This window comes from Dipodomys merriami, unplaced genomic scaffold (genome assembly GCF_024711535.1).
Source record: "Dipodomys merriami isolate MVZ:Mamm:240054 unplaced genomic scaffold, mDipMer1.0.p SCAF_56, whole genome shotgun sequence".
Lineage (NCBI taxonomy): Eukaryota > Metazoa > Chordata > Mammalia > Rodentia > Heteromyidae > Dipodomys > Dipodomys merriami.
The window spans coordinates 8,374,006-8,400,612 of record NW_027206135.1 but is presented as its reverse complement, the minus strand read 5'-3'; the positions used below and the strand labels follow the sequence as shown (position 1 = coordinate 8,400,612).

The window sequence follows — 26,607 nt, the reverse complement described above, 5'->3', positions numbered from 1 at the left end:
CGAGCAGCTCTTCATGGCTAACTCCTCCTTGGTGACGGAGTTCCTCCTATTGGGTTTCTCCAGCCTCGGGGACCTGCAGTTTGTCCTTTTTGGGGTCTTTCTCTGCCTCTATCTGGTCATCTTGAGTGGGAACGTCATCATCATCTCAGTGGTCCGCTTGGACCGCAGCCTGCACACACCCATGTACTTCTTTCTGGGTGTTCTTTCCACCTCAGAGATCTTCTATACACTTGTCATCCTGCCCAAGATGCTTATTAACCTGTTCTCTGTCCTGAGGACGCTCTCCTTCGTGAGTTGTGCCACCCAGATGTACTTCTTCCTCGGGTTTGCCCTCACCAATTGCCTGCTGCTGGGGGTGATGGGTTATGACCGCTATGCTGCCATCTGCCACCCCCTGCGGTACCCCACTCTCATGAGCTGGAAAGTGTGTAAGCAGCTGGCAGGAACTTGCATTGCTGTCGGCTTCCTGATGTCTCTAGTAGGGACAAATTTGGTCTTCAGTCTCCCTTTCTGTGGTCCAAACAAGGTTGACCATTACTTTTGTGATATCTCACCAGTCATCCGTCTAGCCTGTGCTGAGAGTCACGTGCATGAAATGGTCATCTTCCTCTGCGGGGTTTTCTTGCTCGTTGTGCCCTTGACCTTCATCTGCATCTCTTACAGCTTCATTGTCCGCACCATCCTGAAGATCCCATCCACCGACGGCAAGCGGAAGGCCTTCTCCACCTGTGCCTCTCATCTCATTGTGGTCACCGTCCATTACGGATCTGCATCCTTCGTCTACCTGAGACCCTCCACCAAATATACCACAGGCAAAGACAGGCTAGTGACAGTGACCTACACCATTATTACCCCACTGCTGAATCCCATGGTGTACAGCCTCAGGAACAAAGATGTACAGCTGGCCATTCGCAAGGTGATTGGGAGGACTGGCTTTTCTCTTAAGACTTTGTAAGCAAAGCATTTAGCAATTTCCTTCTGTGAATCTGGGGGATAAACTCAGGGATTTTTGTTACTAGGTAGGTCCTTTACCACCTGAGCTGTCTCTCAAGTCCTTTTCACTTCGGAAAAGATCTTGTATGATTCTAGGGTTGGCTTAGACCTCAATCCTCCTATTTACCATTCTCAGGAAGGTGGGGGGACAGGCATATACCACAATGCCCAGCTACTCATTGAGATGAAATCTTAATAACTCTTTGCCCCAATTAGCTTTGAACAGCAATCCTCCTTGATCTTTGCCTTCTAAGTAGCTGGAATTATAGGCATGAGCCATCACACCTGGATATTAGAGTACTTTTTTTTTTTACATTTTTTAATTGTGAAAATACCATATAGAGGGGTTACAATTACATGAGCAAGGTAATAAGTACATTTCTTATCAAGCATTGTTGCCTCCTCCTTTGTTTTTCCCCTACTCAGAATACTTTTTAATAGTACATATGTATGTTTGGGCCAATTGTATTCCCTGTTATTTAAGACATGAAAACATTGAGTTTATTTGTCTGTTTGTGACCTCGGGTGAGTTGTTTGACATTTTGTTTTTTTATTTTTGTTTTTTGTCGGTCGTGGGGCTTGAACTCTGGGCCTGGGCGTTGTCTCTCAGCTCTTCAGCTCAAGGCGAGCGCTCTACCACTTGAGCTACAGCGCCACTTTGTTTGACATTTTGGCCCTTACAGTTTCCTTTTGTAAATAAAGAATATTTTCTTCTTGAGATTATGGTAAAGATTATATATGTATGCACACAATAGAGCTTTATTTAGCTGTGAAGAAGAATAAAATTATGTTGTGTATGGGTGAAACTAATGTTAATGTGAGGTGAAACAAGCCAGTCCCACAGACAAGTATTGCATAATTTCTCTCATATGTGGAAATTAGTGGAGGAGGGAGGATTTGGAATTAAAAGGTAGGTTGTTAGGATTAGAAAAGAGAAGGAAAAAAGAGAGAGGGCAATAAGAAAGAGTAATAAAGGTGGTGAATGTGATTTAAAAGTATAGAATATGATTATATGCGTGTGTGGAAATGTCACAATGAAATTCCTCACTTTGTGCAATTAATATGTACTGAAAATAAAGACTAAAAGAATTAAAGTATGTTTTTTTCCTCCTTTCTCCCCCCTCTTCCTCCCTTCCTTCTTCCCTTCTTTCTTTCTTCCTCCTCCTCATTGTCTTCCTCCTTTCTCCTCCTCCTCTTCCTCCTCTTCCTCTTTCTCCTCTTCTTCTTTCTCCAGATTTACAGCTCTCAAAAAATTTTTACAACCATCATTCCTTGCACTGTATTTGACTTGTCTGTCCCCAAACCCAGATTGTATGCTTTGTTTAACGTTATATTTAGCGTTATACCAGGCTGCCAGGCCTGAATATGGCTTTGATCAAATATCATGGCACTACAGGGAACAAGGTAATAATACTTGGAATTAGATGAATTAATGACTGGATATTGTTTAGGACACAGTCTAAACTATGCTTTTTCTCTGAGTCTAAATTTTAGTATATTTTAGAAAATGCAATTTCTTTCTTTTTTGACTTCACAAGGGTTTTGTGTTATATCTAGTAGATAATATAAAAGAAATCATGCAAAACATAATACATTGGATGTAAGAGAGTAAATGAAGTTCTGTTCATCTCTGTTAGGACATCACTTCATTCAGATTCTCTAAAAGTTCATCTTGTTCATAAAAAGTTCATAAAAAGATTCCTTTTTATGACCATTCATTTAATGTCTCCATTTATGTGTTCCATGAATGGACAGAAAAATGGTCATGTCTCCTCTCTCACTCGGTTAAAAGTTTTTTCCATAGGATCTCCGTGAACGTCCACCTAGAACTCATTAAGAAGGAGCTACTCAATTTTAAATCTATCATAACGCTCCATAGTATTAGAGAAGGAATGGCCCTCATGGCCAGCGGGGCCTCCTTCTCCCCTGTACAGAAATTCTTTCACCACCTTCTCTGGGGGAAGCTAACTCCCACGGACTGAGCATCGGCCATGTCACTAAATGTGACTAAATCCCTTGCTTCTCAGCTCTTGTTAATACTTGCCTCAATTCACGGACTGAGCATCGGCCATGTCACTAAATGTGACTAAATCCCTTGCTTCTCAGCTCTTGTTAATACTTGCCTCAATTCACGGACTGAGCATCGGCCATGGCACTCAATGTGACTAAATCCCTTGCTTCTCAGCTCTTGTTAATACTTGCCTCAATTCAACTGCTGTTTGCCTCTGTGACTTCCATAGATTCAGTTCCATGTCACATGATTCATCTTATCTTGATTCCCAAGATGCTTCAGATAGTTTTTCTATGACTTATGTAATCTGAATTTCTGGTATCTCCATCACACTAAGTGGGCTGCAGTGTAAAGCACAACAAAAACTAATGTCCAGATCTCATGTGTGACTTCCTGTTCAAGTGTGTGACATTATTTCCCTCTGCTCTGTTAATCTAATTTAGATGTTCAGACTAAAGTATAAAATAATCTTCCTTAAAATTTAAAGTTTCTGCCTATGTTTTTCTATTTTCTTCAACTGCTAGATAAAATATTTTTATTAAACTAATTCAATTATTTTATTATAATATATCAGTGTATGTGAGAGAGAGAGCAAGTGAGAAGGAGCCAGAGTGATCAAGCAGGAGAGAGAGAGAGAGAGAGAGAGAGAGAGAGAGAGAGAGAGAGAGAGAGAGAGAGAGAGAAGGAGGGAGAGGGAGAGGGAAAGGGAGAGGGAGAGAGAGAGCATGAGAAAGGCCCTGTTAGGATTTCTTAGTTCTGAAATAAATACTTCCTTCATTGCATTTGCGTTTAAAGGCTTTTTGTTATATTTCTAGCAACATCATCTTATGAATTTTGTTGCAATGTCTTCTTTTGAAATGCTAAAAAGAATGTTTGGGATTTGATGTAGATATTATATCCATTAGTGCTAACGTGACAGAGGCATAAAACCACATAAAAGCGCTCCTCACAAGGGTAAACAGAAAGGGAGAACAAATGGGATGTTTTGAAACAAAGACAAAGGTAGGGGGACAATGAGGATTGCAAGGGTCTGAGCGGAGGAGAGAAAGCAAAAGTGCACCCGCAGACAGGAGGGAGCCAAGCCAGGGCTGGTAGGGACTTCATGGCATCTTTTGTTCATGGTGGGTCACCCAGGTGACAGTGACAAGAGGAAGCTTGGCTTCATGACTGATAGAGAACACAGCCTCTCTGGCAGAGAGTGTCAGATTAACTGCAGCGAAAGACCAGGTCCTCGTCCCATTTTATGAAACCCAGTCCTTTAGTAAACGATGATAATGATGAGTTGCTACATGCTAAGGGAATAGATAGTGCTGTCACTACAAAACAAGATGCATGTGAGATAATCAGTATATACACTGCAAAACGTCATGTTTTATATGATATATACAAATTTATCTGTCATATATATTTAAAATTATCTTTAAATAGTTGTACAAATGGATTTCAATTTAACATGTCATTTTATCAAGACAATGCATCTTGCTCAACTTCTCTAGCCATAAAAGAAATGCAAATCAAAACAACATTGAGATTCCACCTCACCTCAGTTAGAAGGGCTATAATCAAGAAATCTAATAACAACAGAGGCTGGAGGGGATGGGGCCAAAAGGGAACATTAGTACATTGCTGGTGGGAGTGTAAACTTGTTCAATGACTCTGGAAAGCAGTATGGAGGATCCTCAAAAAAACTACACATAGAAACTCCCCTATGACCCAGCAATCCCACTTTTGGGCATTTATCCAAATGATCACAAACAAGACCACACTAAAGCTACCAGCACAACTATGTTTATCGCAGCATTATTCACCATAGCTAAGATATGGAACCAATTCAGATGATCCTCAGTAGATGAGTGGATCAAGAAAATGTGTGTGTATATATATATATATATATATATACATATATATATATATATATATATATATATATATATATATATATTCTGTGCCTCCATCAGAAAGAATGACACTGTTCCATTTGTTAGGAAATAGAAAGACTTGGAAAAAAATTATATTAAGTAAAGTAAGCCAGGCCCAAAGAAACATAGGTCCCATGGTTTCCCTTATTTGTAATAACTAGTGTATGTCTAAGACAAACAGAAAAGGTCAAAAGCTATGTACATATGACCATAAAATGGTGCTAAGTGAAATGAACCCCAAGATAGGGACACAAGAGGTTTTATCTTTCTTGCTGTTTTTTAAATGTACTTATGATGTTCTATGTGATTTTTTTTTGTTTCTCTTGCATGTTCTTCCCCCATGGTATAACCCGTTTTCACTGTATTTGATTCCAGTGCCCTGCATCTTGTATAGACATTTTTCTAATTTGGGGAGGGGAAGGGAAATAACAAAATGCTGAAATAAGGATACAGGTTGACCCATTGTAACAGTGAGATGTAAAAGACACTATGTTGAAAATGAACTTTACAACTTTGTGGAGGGGGGTGGGAGAAGTTGGGGAGGTCGGGAGGGAAGGGATGGTAGGGGAAAAACAAAGGAGGGGGTAACAGTGCTCAATAGGAAATATACTTATTGTTGTTTTGGGGTGGTTTACCTTACTCATGTAACTATAACCCCTATGTACAGTATCTTTACAATAAAATATATATTAATAAAAAAGACAATGCATCTTGATTAATGTCACCTCTTCTATCATTCTTTCTCATGTATATGCAAATATATATTATTCACTTATATTAATATATCATAAAATATTATATTATGTATAATATGCTACATATTATGTGATAATATAACATAAAATATATAATATGTAATTTATATTGTATTATGCATATAATATAATTTATATTATATATGTATAATACATAACATATATGTTACTAAAATTACGTAAAGGAGGAAAATTAAGTAAAGGAGGAAAAAAGTCAAGGTCCAGAAAAATGAAGTGAGACTTATGAACAACTTTGTGCTCTGCTCCTCAGATGTGTCCACCGATGGAGCATTTATATGCCTCAGTAATACCAAATCCTAGAAAGACTGCTGCTTCTGTTGAATCCAGGAGGCTGTGGGAATCCCTGGAGCAGGACTTCTCTCTGTGCCCCTGTTCCAATGGCAGCCTCCCTGGATTAAACAGAGATGGCAGAGCCAGAATGACCCCCTGAGAAGTGTGGGGATCTGAGGTCTGATCAATAGGCATCAGTCCGTGATTGCATGTGGCCTCTGCTCCAGGCAGGTTGCTACCTTGGCCAAGACTTGTGTGTTGTTGACAAATGTGCCTGAGGGAGCGGACAGCTGGAGTCTTCAGCATCGCCATCAGTGAAGCAACAGGCCCTGCATTTGAGGCAGCACGTCTAAGTTTTTCCTGCACAGATAATTCTTGTCTGTAGAAATGTCCCATTTGTTTTCTAATATTTTCTTGTGGGGAATGGGCGGCCCTTTCCCTGCTTGTCTGCTTGACTCTGGGAGGATGAGCTAGGATCACAGTGCCAGTTCTGTGGGTGTGGAACGCCCTCTTGTGTTGACATTGGCAAGTACTCAGCTGACACCCCTATAAAAGCTGGCTGAAGGTCTTCTGTTGACAATGAACCCATGGATTTGTAAATTATCACTACACACCATCGTTCTGTAGTTTTTCTCCCTCCATATTAAAATTACTAAGTTTATTTTTTCCTTTATTTTCTTCAATATTTCGGGACTTTACTTCAAGTTTCTTGGGTACATTCTTTTTAAAAAAGTTTTTTATTGTGAAAATACTGTACAGAGGGGTTACAATTACACGGGCAAGATAATGAGTACATTTCTTATCAAACATTGTAGCCTCCTCCTTTGTTTCCCCTTCCCATCCCTTCCCATCCTTCCCCCACCCAATCCTCCCCTCACCCACCAAAGTTGTAAAGTTCGTTTTGGACATAACGACTTGTACATCTCATTGTTGCAATGGGTCCACTTGTATCCCTGTTTAAACCTGTACCACTGTTTAAACGATTTGTTTTTTCCCCTTCCCCTCCACAAATTATACCGACATCAAATACAGTGAAAGCAGGGGTTATACCGTGGGGGAGGGACATACAAAGCAACAAAGAAATAATCTTATAAATGTGTTAGAAACAATCGCATGAAAGAAAAAAAACATTTGAATACATATCTTAGGGTTCATTTCCCTAACATCAACTTATCTGACCGTTTCTGCTTGACTCCTACATATACTAGATATTGCAAATAAGGGAAACCATGTGACTTATGCTTCTTTGGGCCTGGCTTACTTCACTTAATAGAATTTTTTTCCAAGCCTTTCCATTTCCTAACAAATGGGGCAATGCCATTCTTTCTGATGGAGGCATAGAATTCCATTGTGTATATATACCACATTTTCTTGATCCAGTCATCTATTGAGGGGCATCTGGGTTGGTTCCATATCTTAGCTATAGTAAATAATGCTGCAATAAACATAGTCGTGCTGGTAGCTTTAGTGTGGTCTTGTTTGTGAACATTTGGGTAAATGCCCCAAAGTGGGATTGCTGGGTCATAGAGGAGCTCTATGTGGAGTCTTTTGAGGAACCTCCATAACGCTTTCCAAAGTGGTTGAGCAAGTTTACACTCCCACCAACAATGCAGTAAGGTTCCCTTCTGTCCACATCCCCTCCAGCATCTGTTGTTATTAGAGTTCTTGATTATAGCCATTCTAACTGGGATGAGGTGGAATCACAATGTTGTTTTGATTTGCATTTCTTTTATGGCTAGGGATGTTGAGCATTTCTTCATGTGTCTATTGGCCATCCTTCTTTCCTCTTCAGAGAAGTTTGTCTTTAAGTCTTTAGCCCACTTATTTATTGGGCAGTTGTTTCTTTGAAGATTTGTTGTTGGGGGATTTAATTTTTTAAGTTCCAGGTATATTTTAGATATGAGACCCTTGTCCGATGTATGGCTAGTGAAGATCTTCTCCCAATCCGTGGGCTTTCTATTGATCTTGCTAGCTATGTCCTTTGCCATGCAGAAGCTCTGCAATTTTATGCAATCCCATTTGTCCAACCTTTCTCTTGGGTACATTCTGATTAGATTTCTTAATCTGATGACCATGGATTTTTTTAACCCATGGTCTTCATATTTGCACTTATTTTAAAATTAAGGAATAATTTATATAACTGAAATGCACATATTTGAACAGTAAATTATCTGGGATTTTACAAATAAATTTTCTCCTTTAGCCACCACCTGAGCTAAAAGTCACAACATTTTCTTGTCTCCTAGATCAACCCATGCTGCTTTCCAACTGACTTCTGCCCTAGAGAAGTACAGTAGTGATTTGTATCAGTGTTTACATTCACATATTAGATATATATGTAGTAATGTGTATACAATCAGTATGTACTCTTGTGTCCCAAACATTTCTTGAACCAAACTTAATGATTCATCCATGTTATTGCAGGTAGTTTGTTCTTTTAATTGCTGAATAATATTTACCCAAATGAATATACAAAATTTGTCATTTCTTCTACCCATTGAGCACTTGTTTCTTGTCAGTTATTGGCTATTACTAGTAAGCCTTCCATAAGCAAATTTTGTGAGCACAAGTCTTTGTTTGAGCATTTCTTCTTCATCTCTCCCTTTTAACTTTAGGGGTAGTATTGCTGTATCACAAGGTAAATACTGGTTATATTAACCCCATAATATGCTGTCCACATGTTTTCTCAAATGTCTCTGCACTTGTCACCTTTACTAAGTGATTTGTTGTCTAACTTTTGAAAATGATAGATTTGTTTCATATTTTCAATCTACTAGTCAGTTTATGGCTTGAAGTAATATCTCATTTGGTGTTATTTTGTATAACTTTGATATGTGACTACTGGTGAACAACTTCTTATTTGACTATTCATATGTCTTTTTAGGAAATTTTACCATATCTTCCCATTTAAATAAGGTCATTTTGACAATTTGCAGTCAAATTCGGTTAAATGTTTCTTTGGACACAGAGATTTGGAGGCTTGACAGGCATTCGTGGCATAAAGGTAGCAAGAACACGTCTCAATAAATAGATCAAGCATGCTGGTTCACATCTGTAATCCCAGCTACATGGGAGGCCTACCTAACATGAGGCTGACCTCAAGAATGTAAGATTCTTTGAAAAAGTGACTTAAGGCAAAAGGTGTTAAGGCCTAATCTAATATTTATTTAGTTGTTAAAATTTTAAAATAAAATGCATGTAGTGTGAATGTTCTTCTAAGTCTGTGTCTTGCATTTCTATTTTCTCAGTAATGTCTTTCAATCAAAATGAGCTGTTTTTACATTGAGTAATTTATAATTCTTCTTTAATGTATAATTTTTCTTACATCTTACCTAAGAAACATTTTCCTAAATTAAAATTAAAGAAACAGCCCCTCATAGTAGCTTCTGGAATCTCTGTAGCATCAGTGCTCATGTGTGGGTAAAGGCTCATCTAATGCATTCCATCTTTTAACCAAATGTTTTGAGTGATTCTTACAAGCCACGGTGGTGCATGTCTGTAATCCTAGCTACTTAAAAAGCAGATACAGGAAAATGGTGGTGCAAAGTCAGCCTGGATAAAGTTAAGGCAAGACTCTAAATGTTCAAGATGCATTGTACTCATACACTCACACGTTGAATTAAAACCTCTTGTAGGGTGAACTAATTTGGCAGTGATACTCACTAGACACTATGTTGGAAATGAAATATACTACTCAGGGAGTTGGGGGGGTCAGAAGGGGAAAACTGGGAGAAAATGAGGGAAAGGGTAACACTGTTCAAAGAGAAATGTATTCATTACTTAATTTATATAACTGCAACCACTCTGCATATCAATTTTACAATCTAACCTCTTTGTATAACTACTTAAAGATAACATTTTTTTAAATGCTAAAAACAGATGGGTTGGGGTCAGAAAGCATAGCTAATATGGTAGAACACTTGTTGGTAATTACGGTGCTTTGAGTTCAAAACCCCAAGTACTGCAAAAAAAAAAAGTGATTCTGGGCCAGGTATTGTGGGACATACCTATAATTCTAGCACTCAGAAGGCTGAAGCAGGAAGATTATGAGTTTAGGGCTAGACTGGGCTAGCTATATATCAAGTTCCAGGATCCCTAGCTACGTAGTAAGACTCTGTCTTAACACTCCCCCCCCAAAAAAAAACCCCAAAACAACAAAATCCCAAAGAATTCTGTAACTATCAGTAATTGTAGTAATTTTTTTTCTCTAGATTTATTCTTGCTCTAAAACTTTAAAGGTCTTTGGGTAGGGTTATTTTATTTTATTTTTTAAAAGCTGTTGACTTATCCAGCACATATAGAGAAATGTTTCTTTAGGAAAATACACTTAGCAGACCAGATATGCAACAAACCCATGAACTCAATTGCTATTAGAAAGCATGCTCATGAGCATTTGAAAATGGCTGACAGCAGCCACAGTTGCTGTGTGATCTCTGTTGGGGGCTTGTGAGCACGGGTGATAATAATTGGAAAGAAAAGCCTCAGAGGGAGAAATTGTTTCCCTGGGGGATTTTTGCTGCTTTGAAGGCAACTGTTGGGAGCTACTGACAAGATCTGCAGTAAATAGAATCTTATAGAGGAAGATCTTGGTGTCAAGGGCCTCCGGTCCTGTCTACCCATCTCCCTATGGGTCACTCATGATGTCGTAGGGAAAAGTAGAAAGTGGAGTTAGAAGGTGGAGTTTTCCCACACTATCCATCAGAAGAGGAAGAAGATGAACAGTTTGTGGGAAGCTTGAAGGTCTAGAACATTTGTTACCAAAGCTCAAGAATGGAGAGCTTGATGTGTGTGTGTGTGTGTGTGTGTGTGTGTGTGTGTGTGTGTGTGTGTGTGTGTGTGTGTGTGTGTGTGTTGGTCCTGGAGTTTGAACTCAGGGCCTGGGCTATCCCTGAGCACTACTTGAGCCACAGCATCACTTCTGGCTTTTTTGGTAGTTTATTGGCTATATAGGAGTCTCAAGGACTTTTCTGCCTACGATGGCTTTTGAATGGTGATTCTCAGATCTCAGCCTCCTGAGTAGCTAGGATTACAGATGTGAGCCATCAGTGCCTGTTGAGAGCTTGATTTTTTAACCTCATTTCAAATTTAGTTATTAAAACAGTGGCACAAAGCCATAAATACTTCACTGGTCTTTCTCCAACTCCAAGCCCCTCTCAGCTATCTTGAATCAGCAACTTTCCAAGTTGGCCCAGGACTGGCAAAAAACAAAGTGTGTGTGTGTGTGTGTGGGGGGGGGGGGGAGTTTGTAATGTAATTTGTCCAGCTACGTGTCCAGGGTTCCCTATTCATCACCATTTTCATTACCATCTCCTTTGTTCCCTCCTCCTACCCTGACTCTTTTTCCATTTCCCACTTCTTTATTGCATATGTACATTGAGTATTCTGACTGCATTGTCTCTTTGTTCCCTTTTCCACCTATCCCTCCTCTCACTTCCCCACTACTCACAACCTCATTTCAGCTCTAGTATACATTTTGTTCAACTGTCTGTTCAAAGGATTTACTCCATAGAGATTCACTCCTGTGTATATTATAGTCAACTAAAGCATGTGTATAAGCACATGCTTGTATATGTGATTAGATGGCAGGTTATATTTGGGTCTAAGATTCACATACAAGACAAAACATGTATCCATTGTCTTTTGGGCCTTGCTTACTTCCCACAGTATGATGCTTTCCAGAGCCATCCATTTCCCTACATATGACATAATTACATTCTTCCTGATGGCTAAATAAAATTCCATTGTATATATATCTCACAGTTTTCTGATCCATTCATCCGTTGTGGGGTATCTGTATTTCCATTTCCCTAACTTGTCTATATCTATAAATTAGGGAAAATAGCTTTCTTACAACAAAGACCTCAGAAAAGGCAGTCATACATTAGTTCTTGTAGTACAGATTTTCCATATTCCCTTTCCTGTCATTAATTTGCAACCATCATCACTGTCTAATGAGCCAAGAGGGAGCCTGGCAGAACCAACTGGCTAAAGGCCAGTGCTATTTTTTTCTTCTCTCCGTAGCCCTATTGGAGCTGGGAGATTTGCTTCCAGGGTTATTTTCTGCATCCACTTTGCTTACCGAGAGGAAAGATGGATCTGTTCCAAAAACATTGTTGCAATAATGGCTCCCTAGAGTTTTGAAAACTACAAATATTAACCATCCTATTTAGGCTGAAACTAACAAGAGACAAAAAGAGAAGTTCTTCCTTGATACTTTAGGAAGTGAGTCTCCCAATCTTTAACAGAGAAAGTAGGACTACAACTTAAGGCATCAGGATGCAGGGGTAGAAAGGAGTAGAAGAGAATCTTTTCAAATGGAAATTGTTGGGATACTATCAGACATAGTTGAGATAGTACTGATTCTACCAGCTAAAGGAACACAGAAACTCCCTAGGGTTATTTTATGTGGCAAATTGAGTGAAGATTATATTTGGATTTGCTGATAGAGTTGTCATTCATTGGTAGTAATTTAAAAATTCTCTATCTCATAGCCTTGGTTGGCTTATTTAGTTCCTAAGGGAAAAGAAGAGCACATGAAAAGAAAGAATATGTGACGTAGGGGGAGATTAACAGCATCATCAGCACAGTGGTAACGGGTATGAGGATGGCGTTGTCAAGGGCATGAACTATCTCTCCAGAGCCCACCATCTTCCAGAGAGTACTGGGAGTCTGTCTTAGGGAACTGAGAGGGCAGATACTCGTTCTATCATTCTCTCAGTTCATCTTCCATTCTGGACTGTCACCTGAAAGAAGCACCCAGTGTTAGAAAGTGAAAGAATGAAAAGAAACGAGTGTCTAGCTAAGCTCTCTTTAGACATCCTACTCTCCTTGAACCTCACTACCCCAACCTTCTGTGGATCCATAATCTGTATTCAGAGCTGGGGACTTAGGAGGTAAATAAGTTGCATTCCTGAAGGCTGATCCTAATGGTGTCTGTTTTGTTATTCATGTGCTTAACTAGAGACATATACATGGGGAGAAGCAATGGATGGGGAACTTGTAAGAACTACCACTGGTTTGTGTTTATAACTTCTTGGACATGGGAGAGATCATCATGTGAATAATGCAATTATATCTATGGAATGGAATCTGGTAGACCCAAGCTGAAGACTAGATCTTTGTTCTAATATAGCTGTTTCTCAGATGAAAATACTACCATCCCTTTCATGAACTTTCATAATACCTGAGACAGATGCCCGTTCAAATATTTAATATTCAATTGAAGTGATTTAGCCTCATTCCTGCTAAGAAATAGTCCTTGGCTTATGTCACCTAAGAATATTATATATACATTATAGAGAATGAACCATTTTTGAGTGTATATTTATTAATTTGCTTTATTAGTAAATTAACCAAAGTATTAGTAAATTAATTAAATTATTCATGGGATGAAGTTTCCTAAGTGAAGATCCAGAATCACAACAAATCAAAGAAAGCCCGGATAAGTGGGATTGCATCAAATTGAAGAATTTCTGCATGGCAAAGGACATAACTAGCAAGATAAATAGAAAGCCCACAGAATGGGAGATTTTTTGCTACTTATGCATCATATGAGGGTTTCTTATCTAAATTATTGATTAAGTTATTAATTGAATTAATTTACTCTATTATTAAATTAATTAAATTATTAGTAAATTAATTAAATGCAAGTAGTGATTTGTCTACTCAAGGAGCATATGAATTCCACCCATTAGCCTACTAGTCACTCTAAGTAGAAAATCTAGACTGATGCATAGGAGGGTGAGATTAGAAGTATTATAATTCCAGACCAGCCTGGACACAGATGTTTGGGAGATACCATCTCAAAAGAACTAGCAGACGTGGGAGCATGTCCTTGTCATCTATTGTGAGAAGCATAAACAGGAGGATTGTCCTCCAGGCCAACCCAGGCAAAAAGTGAAATCAGAGCACAAAGTGCTGAGGGTGTGGCTCAAGTAGGGGGGGCCTAGCAAACACAAGGCCTCGAGTTCAAACTTCTGTGGAGTGAAAATACAGCAAGAAGAAAAGCAAAACTGATATTATCCTCCAAGCCTATTTATTTATTTATTTATTTATTATTTATTTTTGGTACTGCTGGTATTCTGAAGTCAAGGCCTCATACTCGCTACGCAAGCACATTTGAGCCATAACTGTCAACCCCTTTTTTTAGTTTCCCAGACAGAATCTCATACTTTTGCCAGAGCCAGCATTACATTGCGACCCTCCTCCCTTCACTTCCCAAATAGCGAGAATTAGAGGAGTGTATCATCATATTTGGCCTCCTAGTCTTCCTGTGAGTATGAAGAAACGCAAAGCGAAAAATCCTCGGAAGTGCGAGTGGTCAAATGCACAGGCTTCACTGTCAGTTGGTCTCTGGAGTTGAGCTCTGTTAACTGAAGAATGTTCGTTTTATGATTCACTTCTGGGCCTTTATTTATTAATTTTTCCAAATACCAACTTGGAATTTCTTTCTCAATGTATTATATTCCAATTTGATTTTGGCTGAATTATGAGGGAAAGGCTTTTGGAGAGAAGCAATTGAAGGAGCTGAAATCCCTTCTAGGTCAAATATGGTCCATACAATGTTGAGTTATGGAGAATCCAGAGGCAATATAATAAAGAGACATAATGGCTTAGATTAGGAGAGATTTGATGGCTCAGAATTCTTTTTTTGAAGTTTAAAACCAGTAACTACAGGGCTGGGAAGGTGGCTCAGTGGTAGAGCACTTGCCTTGCATGCCTGAGGCCCTGAGTTCGATTCCTCAGCACCACATAAGCAAAAAGAAAAAAGCCGGAGGTGGCGCTGTGGCTCAAGTGGTAGAGCACTAGCCTTGAGCTGAAGAGCTGAGGGACAGCGCCCAGGCCCAGAGTTCAGGCCCCACGACCAGACTCCCCCCCCCCAAAAAAAAACCAAACAAACCAGTAACTACAGCAAAAACTCAATTCCATCTTCTTTCTTTTCTTGTTGGGAGGATGGAATCAAGGGCCTCTCACTTGTGGAGACAAATCCTCTATAACTTGAGTTATACCCTCAGCCCTTTTCTATTTTGTTTTTGAAATATAATCTTCACCAGTTTTGCCCAGTCCGTCCTAAGACTTACTATCTTCCTGCTTCTGTCTCCCAAGTAGCTGGAGTGACAGGCATGGATGACCACATCTGGTTAATTTAATCCTCTTGACAGAATGACAGACACTATCCAAACAATCTGATGGCAAGAACTTTATGTTTCTCTGGTGCTACTTAAACATACTAATAGCCTAGCACACTCTAAAGTGCTTCCAGCCTCTCCCTGTCAGGAGGCACAAGTACATGCTGTGATTAGATGCAAGGATAATCTAAACTCAGCCAAGTATTACTGTCTTTCCCCAAATGTCCAAATAGGAATTGAATTTGGAAACTGATCCCAGGGTTTGGTGGAAAGTGAAGTAATAGAGTTTAAAAATAGTGTTTTAACAATGAGCCACAGGGACTCAGAATGAGTAATTTCCTTGTCCTTGAAAATATTATCTCAACACAGTGGAAGTATCACCACTTTCCTTATTTATTTATTTATTTATTTATTTATTTATTTATTTATTTATTTATTTATTTATTGTGAGACTACTTTACAGAGGAGTTACAATTACATGGGCAAGGCAACGAGTTCATTTCTTATCAAGCATTGTTGCCTCCTCTTTGTTTCCCCTTCCCATCCCTTCCCATACTCCCTCCTTCCCCCCTAAACCTCCCCCCCCAACCAATGTTGTAAAGTTCATTTTTTGACATAACGACTTGTACATCTCATTGTTGCAATGGGTCCACCTGTATCCCTAATTTAACGATTTGTTTTTTCCCTTCCCCTCCACAAATTATACCAACATCAAATACAGTGAAAGTATGGCTTATACCATGGAGGAGGGACATACAAAGCAACATAGAAATCATCTTATAAATATGTTAGAAACAATTGCATGAAAAAAAAACATTTGAATACTTATCTTGGGGTTCATTCCCCTAACATCAACTTATCTGACCTTTTCTGATTGACTCAGACATATACTAGTTATTGCAAATAAGGGAAAACATGGGACCTATGTTTCTTAAAGAGAAACTTCTCTGAAGAAGAAAGAAGGATGGCCAATAGACACATGAAGAAATGCTCAACCTCTCTAGCCATAAAAGAAATGCAAATCAAAACAACATTGAGATACCACCTCAACCCAGTTAGTATGGCTATAATCAAGAACTCTAATAATAACAGATGCTGGAGAGGATGTGGTCAGAAGGAAACCTTACTACATTGTTGGTGGGAGTGTAAATTTGTTCAACCACTTTGCAAACCAGTATGGAGGTTCCTCAAAAGACTCCACATAGAGCTCCCCTATGACCCAGCAATCCCACTTTTGGGCATTTACCCAAATGTTCACAAACAAGACCACACTAAAGCTACCAGCACGACTATGTTTATTGCAGCATTATTTACTACAGCTAAGATATGGAACCAACCCAGATGCCCCTCAGTAGATGAATAGATCAAGAAAATGTGGTATGGACTGGAAAGGTGGCTCAGTGGTAGAGTGCTTGCCTTGCATGCATGAGGCCCTGGGTTCCATGCTTCAGCACCACAGAAGCAGAAAAAGCCGGAAGTGGCACTGTGGCTCAAGTGGTAGAGCGCTAGCCTTGGCTGAAGAGCTGAAGGACAATGCCCAGGCCCAGAGTTCAGGCCCACAACGGACCAAAAAAAAAAACAAACCAACCCAGCCCTCCCCCCCCCCCCCAAGAAAATGTGGTATATATACACAATGGAAGTCTATGCCTCATCAGAAAGAATGACATTGCCCCATTTGTTAGGAGATGGAAAGGCTTGGAAAAAATTATATTAAGTGAAGTAAGTATCACCACTTTCCTATCAGCTCTATAGACATGTGCTCTTCTCTGCCCACTAGGCTGCTTAGAGTTTTGTTGCTATGTATCTACAACCCATTCATTATTAAATTGGTTGCTTTGATTTTGACTTTTTGCTCTTTAAATTAATTTCAGATTCCTCTTACGTTTCTACCTTTGTTTTTTGTTAAAAATCAGCATCCTACTCTCTTCTTTTAAATGCCCACATACATGATTACAGTCTTTCTTACTGCTTCATTGTATTTCTTCTTCTTCTAGGCTTTAATAGCTAGCAGTAGTTGTAAGAAAATAGAGATACCAGTGACTGCACGGGTTCTCATATTTATGTCCAATGGTGAAGGGAACTACAGTGATATATTCTTGGTGACTAAGGGCTGGGCTTGAACATGTGGTAATATGGTTAGATGGTTTACCTCTTTGAGATACTTCAAAAAGTAAAATCACTTATCACTCGTGTCTCCAGAAACTCCACTTTGAAAACCCTCATGCTTGCCTTCTGCTCCATCGTGTCTAAAAATTATAGAATGTTTATTCTCCATCAATGGCCATTTGTTTAAAGAAACAGTAGCCCCTTTCAAAAAAGCATGTTCTTGAAAAGAATATAAGCTTGGTGGATAAAGTAGAGTAGATTAATCATGATGCCCCAAGAATCTCTGGACCATAAGAGTATGTAGGAAAATGAGCTAATAACTAGAGCAGTTATTGCAGAAAACTATGGGCAGTAGGAAATGTTCTTGTGAAGGGGAATAAATAAATCTCTTGAGATGGGTAGAAAAGTTCCTTTCTAGTGTCACAGAGGCAAACATGGTGTCATTCTCTCAAGGATCATCTCATGTCTTCTGCCTCATATCTTTGAAGTCAACTTGCAGCAGTGATAGTTTGTAACAATAATGTTTGTAACTAAATGTGTTGGTCTCTCTCTCTCTCTCTCTCTCTGTGCCAGGATTGGGGCCTGGATGTTTTCCTTTTTAGTTTTTTCACTGAAGGCTAGTGCTTAACTATTTGAGCCATAGTTCTACTTCTAGCTTTTTTTATATTTGATTTTATTATTTTTTTTAATTTAATTTAATTTTTTTGTGAACATACTGTACAGAGGAGTTACAATTACATGGGCAGGATAATGCATCCATTTCTTATCAAGCATTGCAGCCTCCTCCTTTGTTTACCCTTCACATCCCTTCCCAGCCTCCCCCCTCTCCCCCAATCCTCCCCCTCCCTCCTCCCCCCCCCCCCCCCCCGCACCAACGTTGTAAAGCTCGTTTTCTACATGACAACTTGTACTTGTCATTGTTGCAACAGGTCCACCTGTATCCTTAAACAGCCAAATGTTTACAAACAAGACCACACTAAAGCTACCAGCACAACTATGTTTACTGCAGCATTATTTACCATAGCTAAGATATGGAACCAACCCAGATGCCCCTCAGTAGATGAATGGATCAAGAAAATGTGGTATATATACACAATGGAATTCTATGCCTCCATCAGAAAGAATGACATTGCCCCATTTGTTAGGAAATGGAAAAACTTGGAAAAAATTCTATTAAGTGAAGTAAGCCAGGCCCAAAGAAACATAGGTCCCATGGTTTCCCTTATTTGCAATATCTAGTATATGTAGGAGTCAAGCGGAAAAGGTCAGATAATGTGATGTTAGGAAAATGAACCCTTAGATATGAATTTTAATGCTTTTTTTATTTCATGCATGTGTTTCTAACGCATTTATAAGATTATCTCTTTGTTGCTTTGTATGTCCCTCCCCCACAGTAGAACCCCTGCTTTCACTATATTTGATGTCAGTATAACGTGTGGAGGAGATGGGGAAATACTTCTAGCTTTTTGGTGGCTAATTGGAATAATAGTCTCACAGACGTTCATGCCTGAGCTGCCAGTCCTCGGACCTCAGCCTCCTGAGTGTCTAGGACTACAGGCGTGAGCCATCTGTATTGGAAATTCCCCCTCCCCCATCTTTCATCTTTTGTACTGGTCCTGAGGCTTGAATTTAGCCCAGGTGCTGTCTCTGAGGTTTTTGGCTGACCACTAGCAACTATACCACTTGAGCACCAATGTTAATGTTTCACTGTTCAAGATTTCCTTTTTTCCATTAATTTTAATGAAAAGCCACTGAAAGTAAAATTAAGAGAACAAAAAAGCCAGGTGTGGTGTGTCACGCCCATAACCCAGATACTTGGGAGGCAGAAGTTGAGAGGTTTACTGTTGTGAAGTTAGCTTATGCAATAAAAATGATGGGGGTAAAGTTGCTCACACCTTTAATCCCAGCTATATGGGAGATGACGGTAGAAAGAATGCAGTTCCAGGCAAAATATGTATTTTGCTATCTGGAAAATAAGTAAAGTCCAAAAGGGCTAAGGGTGTGGCTCAAGTGGCAGAATGTGTGCCCACATTCTGACCCAGGTGAGAAGGGAAAGATATAGAGAAACACAAATACACACACACACACACACACATACACACACACACACACATGCATGCACGTGCGCACACACACACACACAGATAGAGAGGAGGGAGGGAGGGAACAGAAAAATGATAGCGGATGATATTTCCCAGAGTTTGTCTTTCACATGCCTTGTCACTTAAAATGTTTTCCATAGTAAGTTAATCACCAATCATCTCAAATGGACACCGAATCTACAAATGTTCTACATTTTTCTGAAGAAAAAGGAAAAAAAGAAAACCCAACACAAACTTTCATTCTCTGCAGAAGCTGTTGTTTTCTAGTTAGAATGGAAATGAATGTCTTTCTCTTCCTCTAGCCTTCTCCCCACTCACCCCTCCCAAACAATGTGGACTGATACTATGTCACACTTCAGAGAAGACACAAGGTCGATTGCAGCTGTCTCTGAGTTTACAAACACTCTGGCATCTCAATTGTTCTACTCATTATCTACTGGTATTCTCCAAGTCCCTCTCTTACATTTTCCTTTTCTCCCTCTTCTTCCTTGCTCTCCTTCTTTGTCTTCCTCTTGCCTCTTCTCTCCTCCTCTTCTCCCTCCTCCTGCTGGGGAACAGAGATTGAGAATCTGATCTTTTCTGAGTATACACAACACAAAAGATGGATGCATCTGAATTTCTTTTCCAGATTTGATACTTGAAGGCTGATTATATCAACCTACATTTGTCCTACAGTGACAGACCTAAAAGAAAGCTGAGAAAATTCAAAGGAAGCGAGGCAATTGTACCCACAGCTAGAGATATTCCTGTTACTCCATGACATGCACTTAGAGAAATGGGAAAACATTCTCATTTTCTTTAACATGTGAAGATTTTTAAAAAAAATAGGAAAAATTACAAATCATTGGTCCATTAGGACAAGTTACAAATGAACTTCTAGAGTTGAAAATATATAACTATAGGTAGTATAATATAAATTCCTATGCCTCTACACTTAGACACAAAGAGAAATGTCTTTTATATGAACCAGACAATTGAAAATTGGATACCTTAATGTTGCTCAATTTTTAATTTTTAATATTTGTTATTATTATTATTGCCAGTCTTGGGGCTTGAGCTCAGGGCCTGGGTGTTGTTCCTGAGCCTTTTTGTGCTCAAGGCTAGCACTCTACTGCTTGAGCCACAGTACCACTTCTGCCTTTTTCTGAGAAGTTCATTGGAAATAAGAGTCTCACAGGCTTCTCCGTCTAGGCAGGCTTTAAAGTATAATCCTCAGATCTTAGCCTCCTGAATAGCTAGGAATATAGGCACGAGCCACCAGCACCTGGATTTTAATATTTGTTAGTTACTGTGTGAATGTCCTAGGGTTGTTGTTAAAAAGCGCCAAACCACAGATGGCTTAAAAACAAGAGAACATTACTGCTTCAGTATTTCAGAGGATAGAAGTCAGAAAGCAAAGGGTGGGGAAGGAGACACACTTCAGGGGAGAACTCCTTCTTGCTTCTTCTTCTTTCTGGTTTTACCTTCAATATTTCTCATTCCTTGGTTGGCGTTTGTGTAATAACCAGTAGTAGTAACCAGCAACCAGTAGCTTGTCTGTCACTCCCATGTCACATTACCTTACCTTCCCTCTGTAGTATCTATGCCTGTGTCCAAATTTCTTCTCTTTATGATTCAATTCCAGTTGTGTTGGGCCGTTCCTTATGACTTCATTTAGTTTGAACTCTATTGTCAAAATCCTGCTTCCAAGTAAAGCCTCATTCTGAGCTATTATTAGGGAATGTAACTTCTGTGTATTTTCTGTTATAGAACACAATTCAACACATAACAGCTACACAAACAAGTTGTGTTAATATGCCTCTGTTCTTAATTTATTTTCCACTGAGTGATCAATGTTTGAGGTATATATGAGGTATCTTTTCTTTTTCTAATTCTGTTCCTGGGGCTTGGCCTCAGGGCCTGAGTGCTGTCCCTGTTCCTTTCTCAAGGCTAGCGCTCTACTACTTGAGCCACAGAGCCATTTCTGGCCTTTTCTGAGTAGTTTATTGGAGATAAGAGACTCATGGACTTCCTGTCTGGCCTAGCTTTGAATCATGATCCTTAGATCTCAGCCTCCTGAGTAGCTAGAATTACAGGCATGAACCATTGGCACTTGGCTTGAAGTATCTTTAATATCTAAGAATATTACAACATCCCCCCCCTGGGGGGGTGGGGGGAGAGGATGGGAAGGGATGGGAAGGGGAAACAACAAAGGAGGAGGCTACAATGCTTGATAAGAAATGTACTCATTATCTTGCCCATGTAATTGTAACCCCTCTGTACAGTATTGTCACAATAAAAAAAGAATATTATATCATTATATAGATTGGAAATCTTTTGTTATTACATATTTTATCTATTTTTTAATCCTTAACAAATAATTTTATTTTTTTTCTCTTGCTATCCCAATAGAAACAGAGTTTTACAACACCTTTTCCTAACCACACAGCTGAAAAAAACAGTTTTAGTCTGTACAAGTTTATCCTGTCTGGAATGTGTCTTAAGTTGTATGAATTATCTCCCTCTCTCCCCTATCCTTTCTTCCCTCCAGTCGTTTTCAGTCACCATCTTCATTTCAGAAATGGTTAAAATTTGTCTCTTGACCTGGTATAGGAGAGGCTACTGATGAGGAATTGTGGTCCTTTTACATGTGTGCATGTGAGCATGCGCCTACACATGCATGTGGGCACAAACACACGTACACACACACAGAGGCAGACGAGCAGTGCTAAAGGTGCTGGAGGATGGTGAACAGGGAAAGACAAGGAGAGGGAGAAAGTGCGTGGTAGCCCACCTCCCCAGCCAGGCCTGAAGAGATTAGATACACTCTTTAACTACTCACATGCCCTCTTCCCTGGCCCCTCTTCCTCCGCAAAGCACTGTCTTTTGGAGGGCCGCCTTTACTTCCCGGTTCCTCAGACAGTAAATGATGGGGTTTAACAGCGGAACGAGGACCGTGTAGAGAAGAGACACCACTTTGTTAGAGCTGTAGGCGTACATGAGCTTGGGGCGGGCGTAGGTGAAGAGAGTCGTGGAATAGAAGAGGGCCACCACGGCCAGGTGAGAGGCGCAGGTGGAGAAGGCCTTTTGGCGGCCCTGGGCAGAAGGGATCTTGAGGATGGTGGCGAGAATGGTGATGTAAGAGGTCACCACCACACAGAGGGGCACAGCAATGACCAGGAGGGCCAGGAAGAAGTCCACCAGCTCCGCCTGGGAAGAGTCCTGGCAGGAGACATTGAGGAGTGGAGAGATATCACAGAAGTAGTGGTTGATGCGAGGGGTGCCGCAGTAGAGGAGTCGGGCGATGAAAACCATCTTAACCATGGCGGTCAGCAGCCCGCAGAGCCAGCATCCCCCCGCCAGCGCCCCGCAGAGCCGGTTGGTCATGATGACCGGGTAGCGGAGGGGATTGCAGATGGCCACGTAGCGGTCGAAAGCCATGACCGCAAGGAGGATGTACTCGGTGCAGACGAAAGTCACGAAGAAGTACAGCTGAGTCATGCAGCCGCAGAAGGAGATGATCTTGTCCTGGTGGAGGAAGTCTGCCAGCATCTTGGGACTGATGACGGTGACATACCACATCTCCAGGAAGGAGAGATGGCTCAGGAAGAAGTACATGGGCTTGTGCAGCTGCCCGTCGCTGCGGATGGCCAGGATGATGAGAAGGTTCTCCAGCAGGGTCAGCAGGTAGGTTGCCAGGAACACAGAGAAGAGGAGCAACTGGAAGGCTGGCCTTGTTGGAAATCCCAGCAGAATGAAATGTGTCGTTGAGGTGAGGTTATCGACCTCCAGAGCCTTGGGGATGACGGCTGGCTGTGGGCACAGACAGAGTGAGTTCCTTCCATGTTCCCAGTACTAGACTAGGGGTGAATATATTGAAAGCCTGACACCCACAATTCATCATCAGAGGTGCCTTTCTGCCTTTCTACCTTTAGTTTTCCCCCTCCTCTTGAATCATGAGAACCAAGACATTTGAGGAAGATTAACTTCAGAGAAATTATATTTTTATTAAAAAATTAGTTCAAGACAAGTAACTTGTTCAAAGTCACACAGTGGAGAAATTAAGATTTCTTGATTCCTCAGTTTTCCGCTGAATTAATTTACTATCGTGGGGTTTAAGATTGCTCCCTCTCTCCTCCCTCTCCATTGCTGACAAGAAATCTACTGTATTAGATGCAAAAAGATGACAGGAGACCCAATTTGTCATCCTCTAGATGTAACTTTTGTGATTCTGGAGTGGCTGTGAGGTCACACACATTTATAACATAGAGAAAATTCATGTATCTGTTTTATCTAAAAGGGTTATGAAGGTTGAGTGAGGCAATTGTTGAACACACCTACAAGATGAACACAAAACATGTATGATACAAATACTCAGCAGCTTCTCAGAGAATGAAACTGACTGAATAATTTGAAGAATTTCCTTTGGCTCAATCCTCTGTACAGATTGCTTCATGAAAAGTTTTAAAATATCTTTTGGATAAATGCCCAAGAAGGGTACTGTAAAGCTACATTCACAGTCATCTTCACTGCATCATGATTCCCTAGAGCCAATGTATGGAACCAGCCCAGATGCCTCTCAATGGAAGTACGGATCAAAAAAAAAATGTGGTATATATACACAATGGAATTTTATTCATTCATTAGAAAGATTATTACACCATTTGCAAAGAAATAGATCTAGAAAAATTATGTTAGATGAAGTCACGCACAGAGAGACAAAGGACACACGTTATCTCTCATATAAGGCAGCTAGAAATAATTTATAACTGCACAAATAAACACACACAGGGTTGTATGCAAGTGCACTCAAATGTATTAACCAAAGTAAGGCATTTGTAGAGGAGAATTCAAACATTCATAGTCCAATGAACTAGATAGCAGGAAACGAGCACTTGAAAGGTGTGTGAGGAAGAGGTTAAGGGTAGTGGGTAAATGAATGAAGAGAGGAATAGGGAGAGAATATAATCATAATATTCAGTGCCTATCTTATGAAACTAGGCAAACAGGGGAAGGGATGGGTTGGAAGGAATGGGAAGGAATGGTGAAAGTAGTAACATTGATACAGGTATATTTATAAATGGATTTGTTGAGTGTTAACTACATTGTACAGCTACATAAAGATAATAAAAATAAAAGCTTTAAAAAGTTTAATTAAAGCTTGCTTCTCTCTATTGTGTCACTGTCTGCAATATGAGTTACTCTGTTTCTAAGATGAAGATAGATGAGCGGCATTCACATATTGTAAACATCAAATGGGCTTTAGAATTTAAATTAAGCTCCTCTAGGTATTTGCTACCTTTCAAAGCCATTCTCCTTGTCCCCACTTTGTACCTCCTCCCTCAAAAGAATATACACTCTCCCTTCCACAGTGCCCAGGGACCGCCACAGCCCCAAACAACAGAGTAAAAAATGATGCAAAGACTGGTTATTAACAAGAAAAGGAGCAAGTGACTGTCAGACTTTTCCAAGAGTGTTAGATTAAATAACTCATAATTCAGGTGAAAGCAATAACAGAAAAAGGCAAAAATCCTTCCTGTTACTCTTCTGCATTCATGCCCAATAATTCACCAAAATGTGTGGCCTCTTTCAGGGGTTTGCTGAAAGTCATTCCAGAATGTCCTAGACATTAAACTGTTAGTCCTTCTCTATGTCTTACTGCATGATTTCTTCTCTGCTCTTCCCCAGAGCCAAAGTCATTCTCATTTTCCATTTCTTGATGGTCTGATTTCTGTGGCAGGAATATGTAATCCAATCAGAGGACCAGGGAATGGCTTTTTTTCTTATTTTAAAAGAAAATGGTGAAAAGATGAAAAAAACTGAAAACTTTCTGCTCTCCTTTCCACACTTGGATCTTAGCCTTAGAATTCTAGAGAAAGCTACCATAATCACTTCCTCCTGATCTGTGATGAGAGAAGAGAACAGACACAGATAAACAGGTGAGGGAAAAATTAAAACATAGCAAATTTAACAATTGTTTTCTGTTGAAATATAGTTTTACACACACACACACACACACACACACACACACACACACACACACACACACACACACACACACACACACCTTAACCTTAATCACCATAGCCTAATATTCACTAATGAAAAAGTAGGGCAGTAGAAAATCCAACCAAGGCAAGGTTTATCAATCTTCCTTCTTTTTCTTTTTCTTTTTATTCTGATTCATTTTAATTTCTGAATTTGAGTTACTTGAGTCCCTACAATCTGTCTTTTTTTTTTTGTTTGTTTTTGGTGCTTAACTCAGAGCTAGGGTACTATCCTTAAACTTTCTTATTCAAAGCTGGAGCTCTACCACTTCAGCCATAGCTCTACTTCTTCTGGCTTTTTGGCAGTTAGTTGGAAAAGTCTCATGGACTTTTCTGTCAGAGCTGGCTTTGAACCCTGATCCTCAAGTCTCAGCCTCCTTAGTAGCTAAGATTACAGGTGTGGATTATAGGTACCCATCTTCGGAGTCTGTTTTTAGCTATTTTAGCCCAGTCTCCATTCTGGTTCTCTTTTTACTGTATCTTTCACAAACATATTAACATATCCCTCTCCTCTGAGGAAAGACATGGCACTAAATATTTCAGAGGCACTTTTTTGATCCACCGAAATAGGACACAATCTTGAGATCTGTATTCTTGGACTTAGTGCCTGAATGTATTTTTACGGTCTATAGAGGTACAGGATTATACTTTAATGTTTCCTCTTCCTGGAGCCATCTCCAGGGGCTCCTCAAAGAACTCTAGCGTGAAGCTACAGATCTAAGAATGACTCTAGGAAATAGTGCAATATTTTCAGCACCCAAGCTGAAAGTCATTCTCAAAGTACATGCTTCAAAATCATGATTGATTAAAAAAAAGCATTCTGTTTAATTTTCAGAGTTATAATTAGCAAATAAACTGGGAATATTTTCAGTGAAACTATGCAATCATTAATCCTTTCCTCTCATCTAACAGATGTAGGAATGAATGCAGATACAGATCACAGGTGTTTTAGCACAAAAGTAAGGGGACAAAAAGAAAAAGGAACCATAGAATATTAAAGTGAGTCATCTCACCTAATGTTTTTATCATTTGCACAAGGACTTTAGTTTTGAGACTTTTAGTAGTCAAGTAAAACAGACAAAGAAGTGAGGCAGATCGCTTTTTTTATTTCTCTAAGTTATCTAGTTAAGTACATGCACATTATGTTCATATAATCATATGCATATCATTTCTGTGTTTTGATACATGGGGACATGGATAAATAAGCTACTAAGAGTCACTGGTCATGTGGATATAGTAAGGGGGTGTGTAAGTTCACAATCTCCAGGGTTGAATC

At 39.7% G+C, this 26,607-nt stretch overlaps 2 protein-coding genes across 2 annotated transcripts; one reads left to right on the top strand and one right to left on the bottom strand.

Annotated features, from left to right (window-relative positions):
* Window positions 1-10: 10 nt before the first annotated feature.
* LOC138812143 (olfactory receptor 10R2-like) lies at window positions 11-955 on the top strand. The gene has a single exon (XM_070000068.1). It carries the CDS (start codon window positions 14-16, stop codon window positions 953-955), a length of 942 nt encoding a protein of 313 aa, XP_069856169.1. The 5' UTR covers window positions 11-13.
* A 4,990-nt stretch (window positions 956-5,945) lies between these two features.
* Window positions 5,946-24,997, bottom strand: LOC138812076 (olfactory receptor 6Y1-like). The gene is made up of 3 exons (XM_070000015.1): window positions 24,944-24,997; window positions 22,127-23,097; window positions 5,946-6,459 (listed from the first exon to the last, which is right to left on the bottom strand). Exons 1-3 carry the CDS (start codon window positions 24,995-24,997, stop codon window positions 5,946-5,948), a joined length of 1,539 nt encoding a protein of 512 aa, XP_069856116.1.
* Window positions 24,998-26,607: the final 1,610 nt, after the last annotated feature.

Excerpts from the sequence above, each read along its gene's own strand:
- LOC138812143 (XM_070000068.1), top strand. The coding sequence starts at position 14 with ATGGCTAACTCCTCCTTGGTGACGGAGTTCCTCCTATTGGGTTTCTCC.
- LOC138812076 (XM_070000015.1), bottom strand. The coding sequence starts at position 24,997 with ATGGAAAATGAGAATGACTTTGGCTCTGGGGAAGAGCAGAGAAGAAAT. Across the intron at positions 23,098-24,943 it reads AGCAGAGAAGAAATCATGCA|CCAGCCGTCATCCCCAAGGC; the intron begins GTAAGACATAGA and ends CTGTGCCCACAG. Across the intron at positions 6,460-22,126 it reads GGGGCCAGGGAAGAGGGCAT|AACTGGCACTGTGATCCTAG; the intron begins GTGAGTAGTTAA and ends CCACACCCACAG.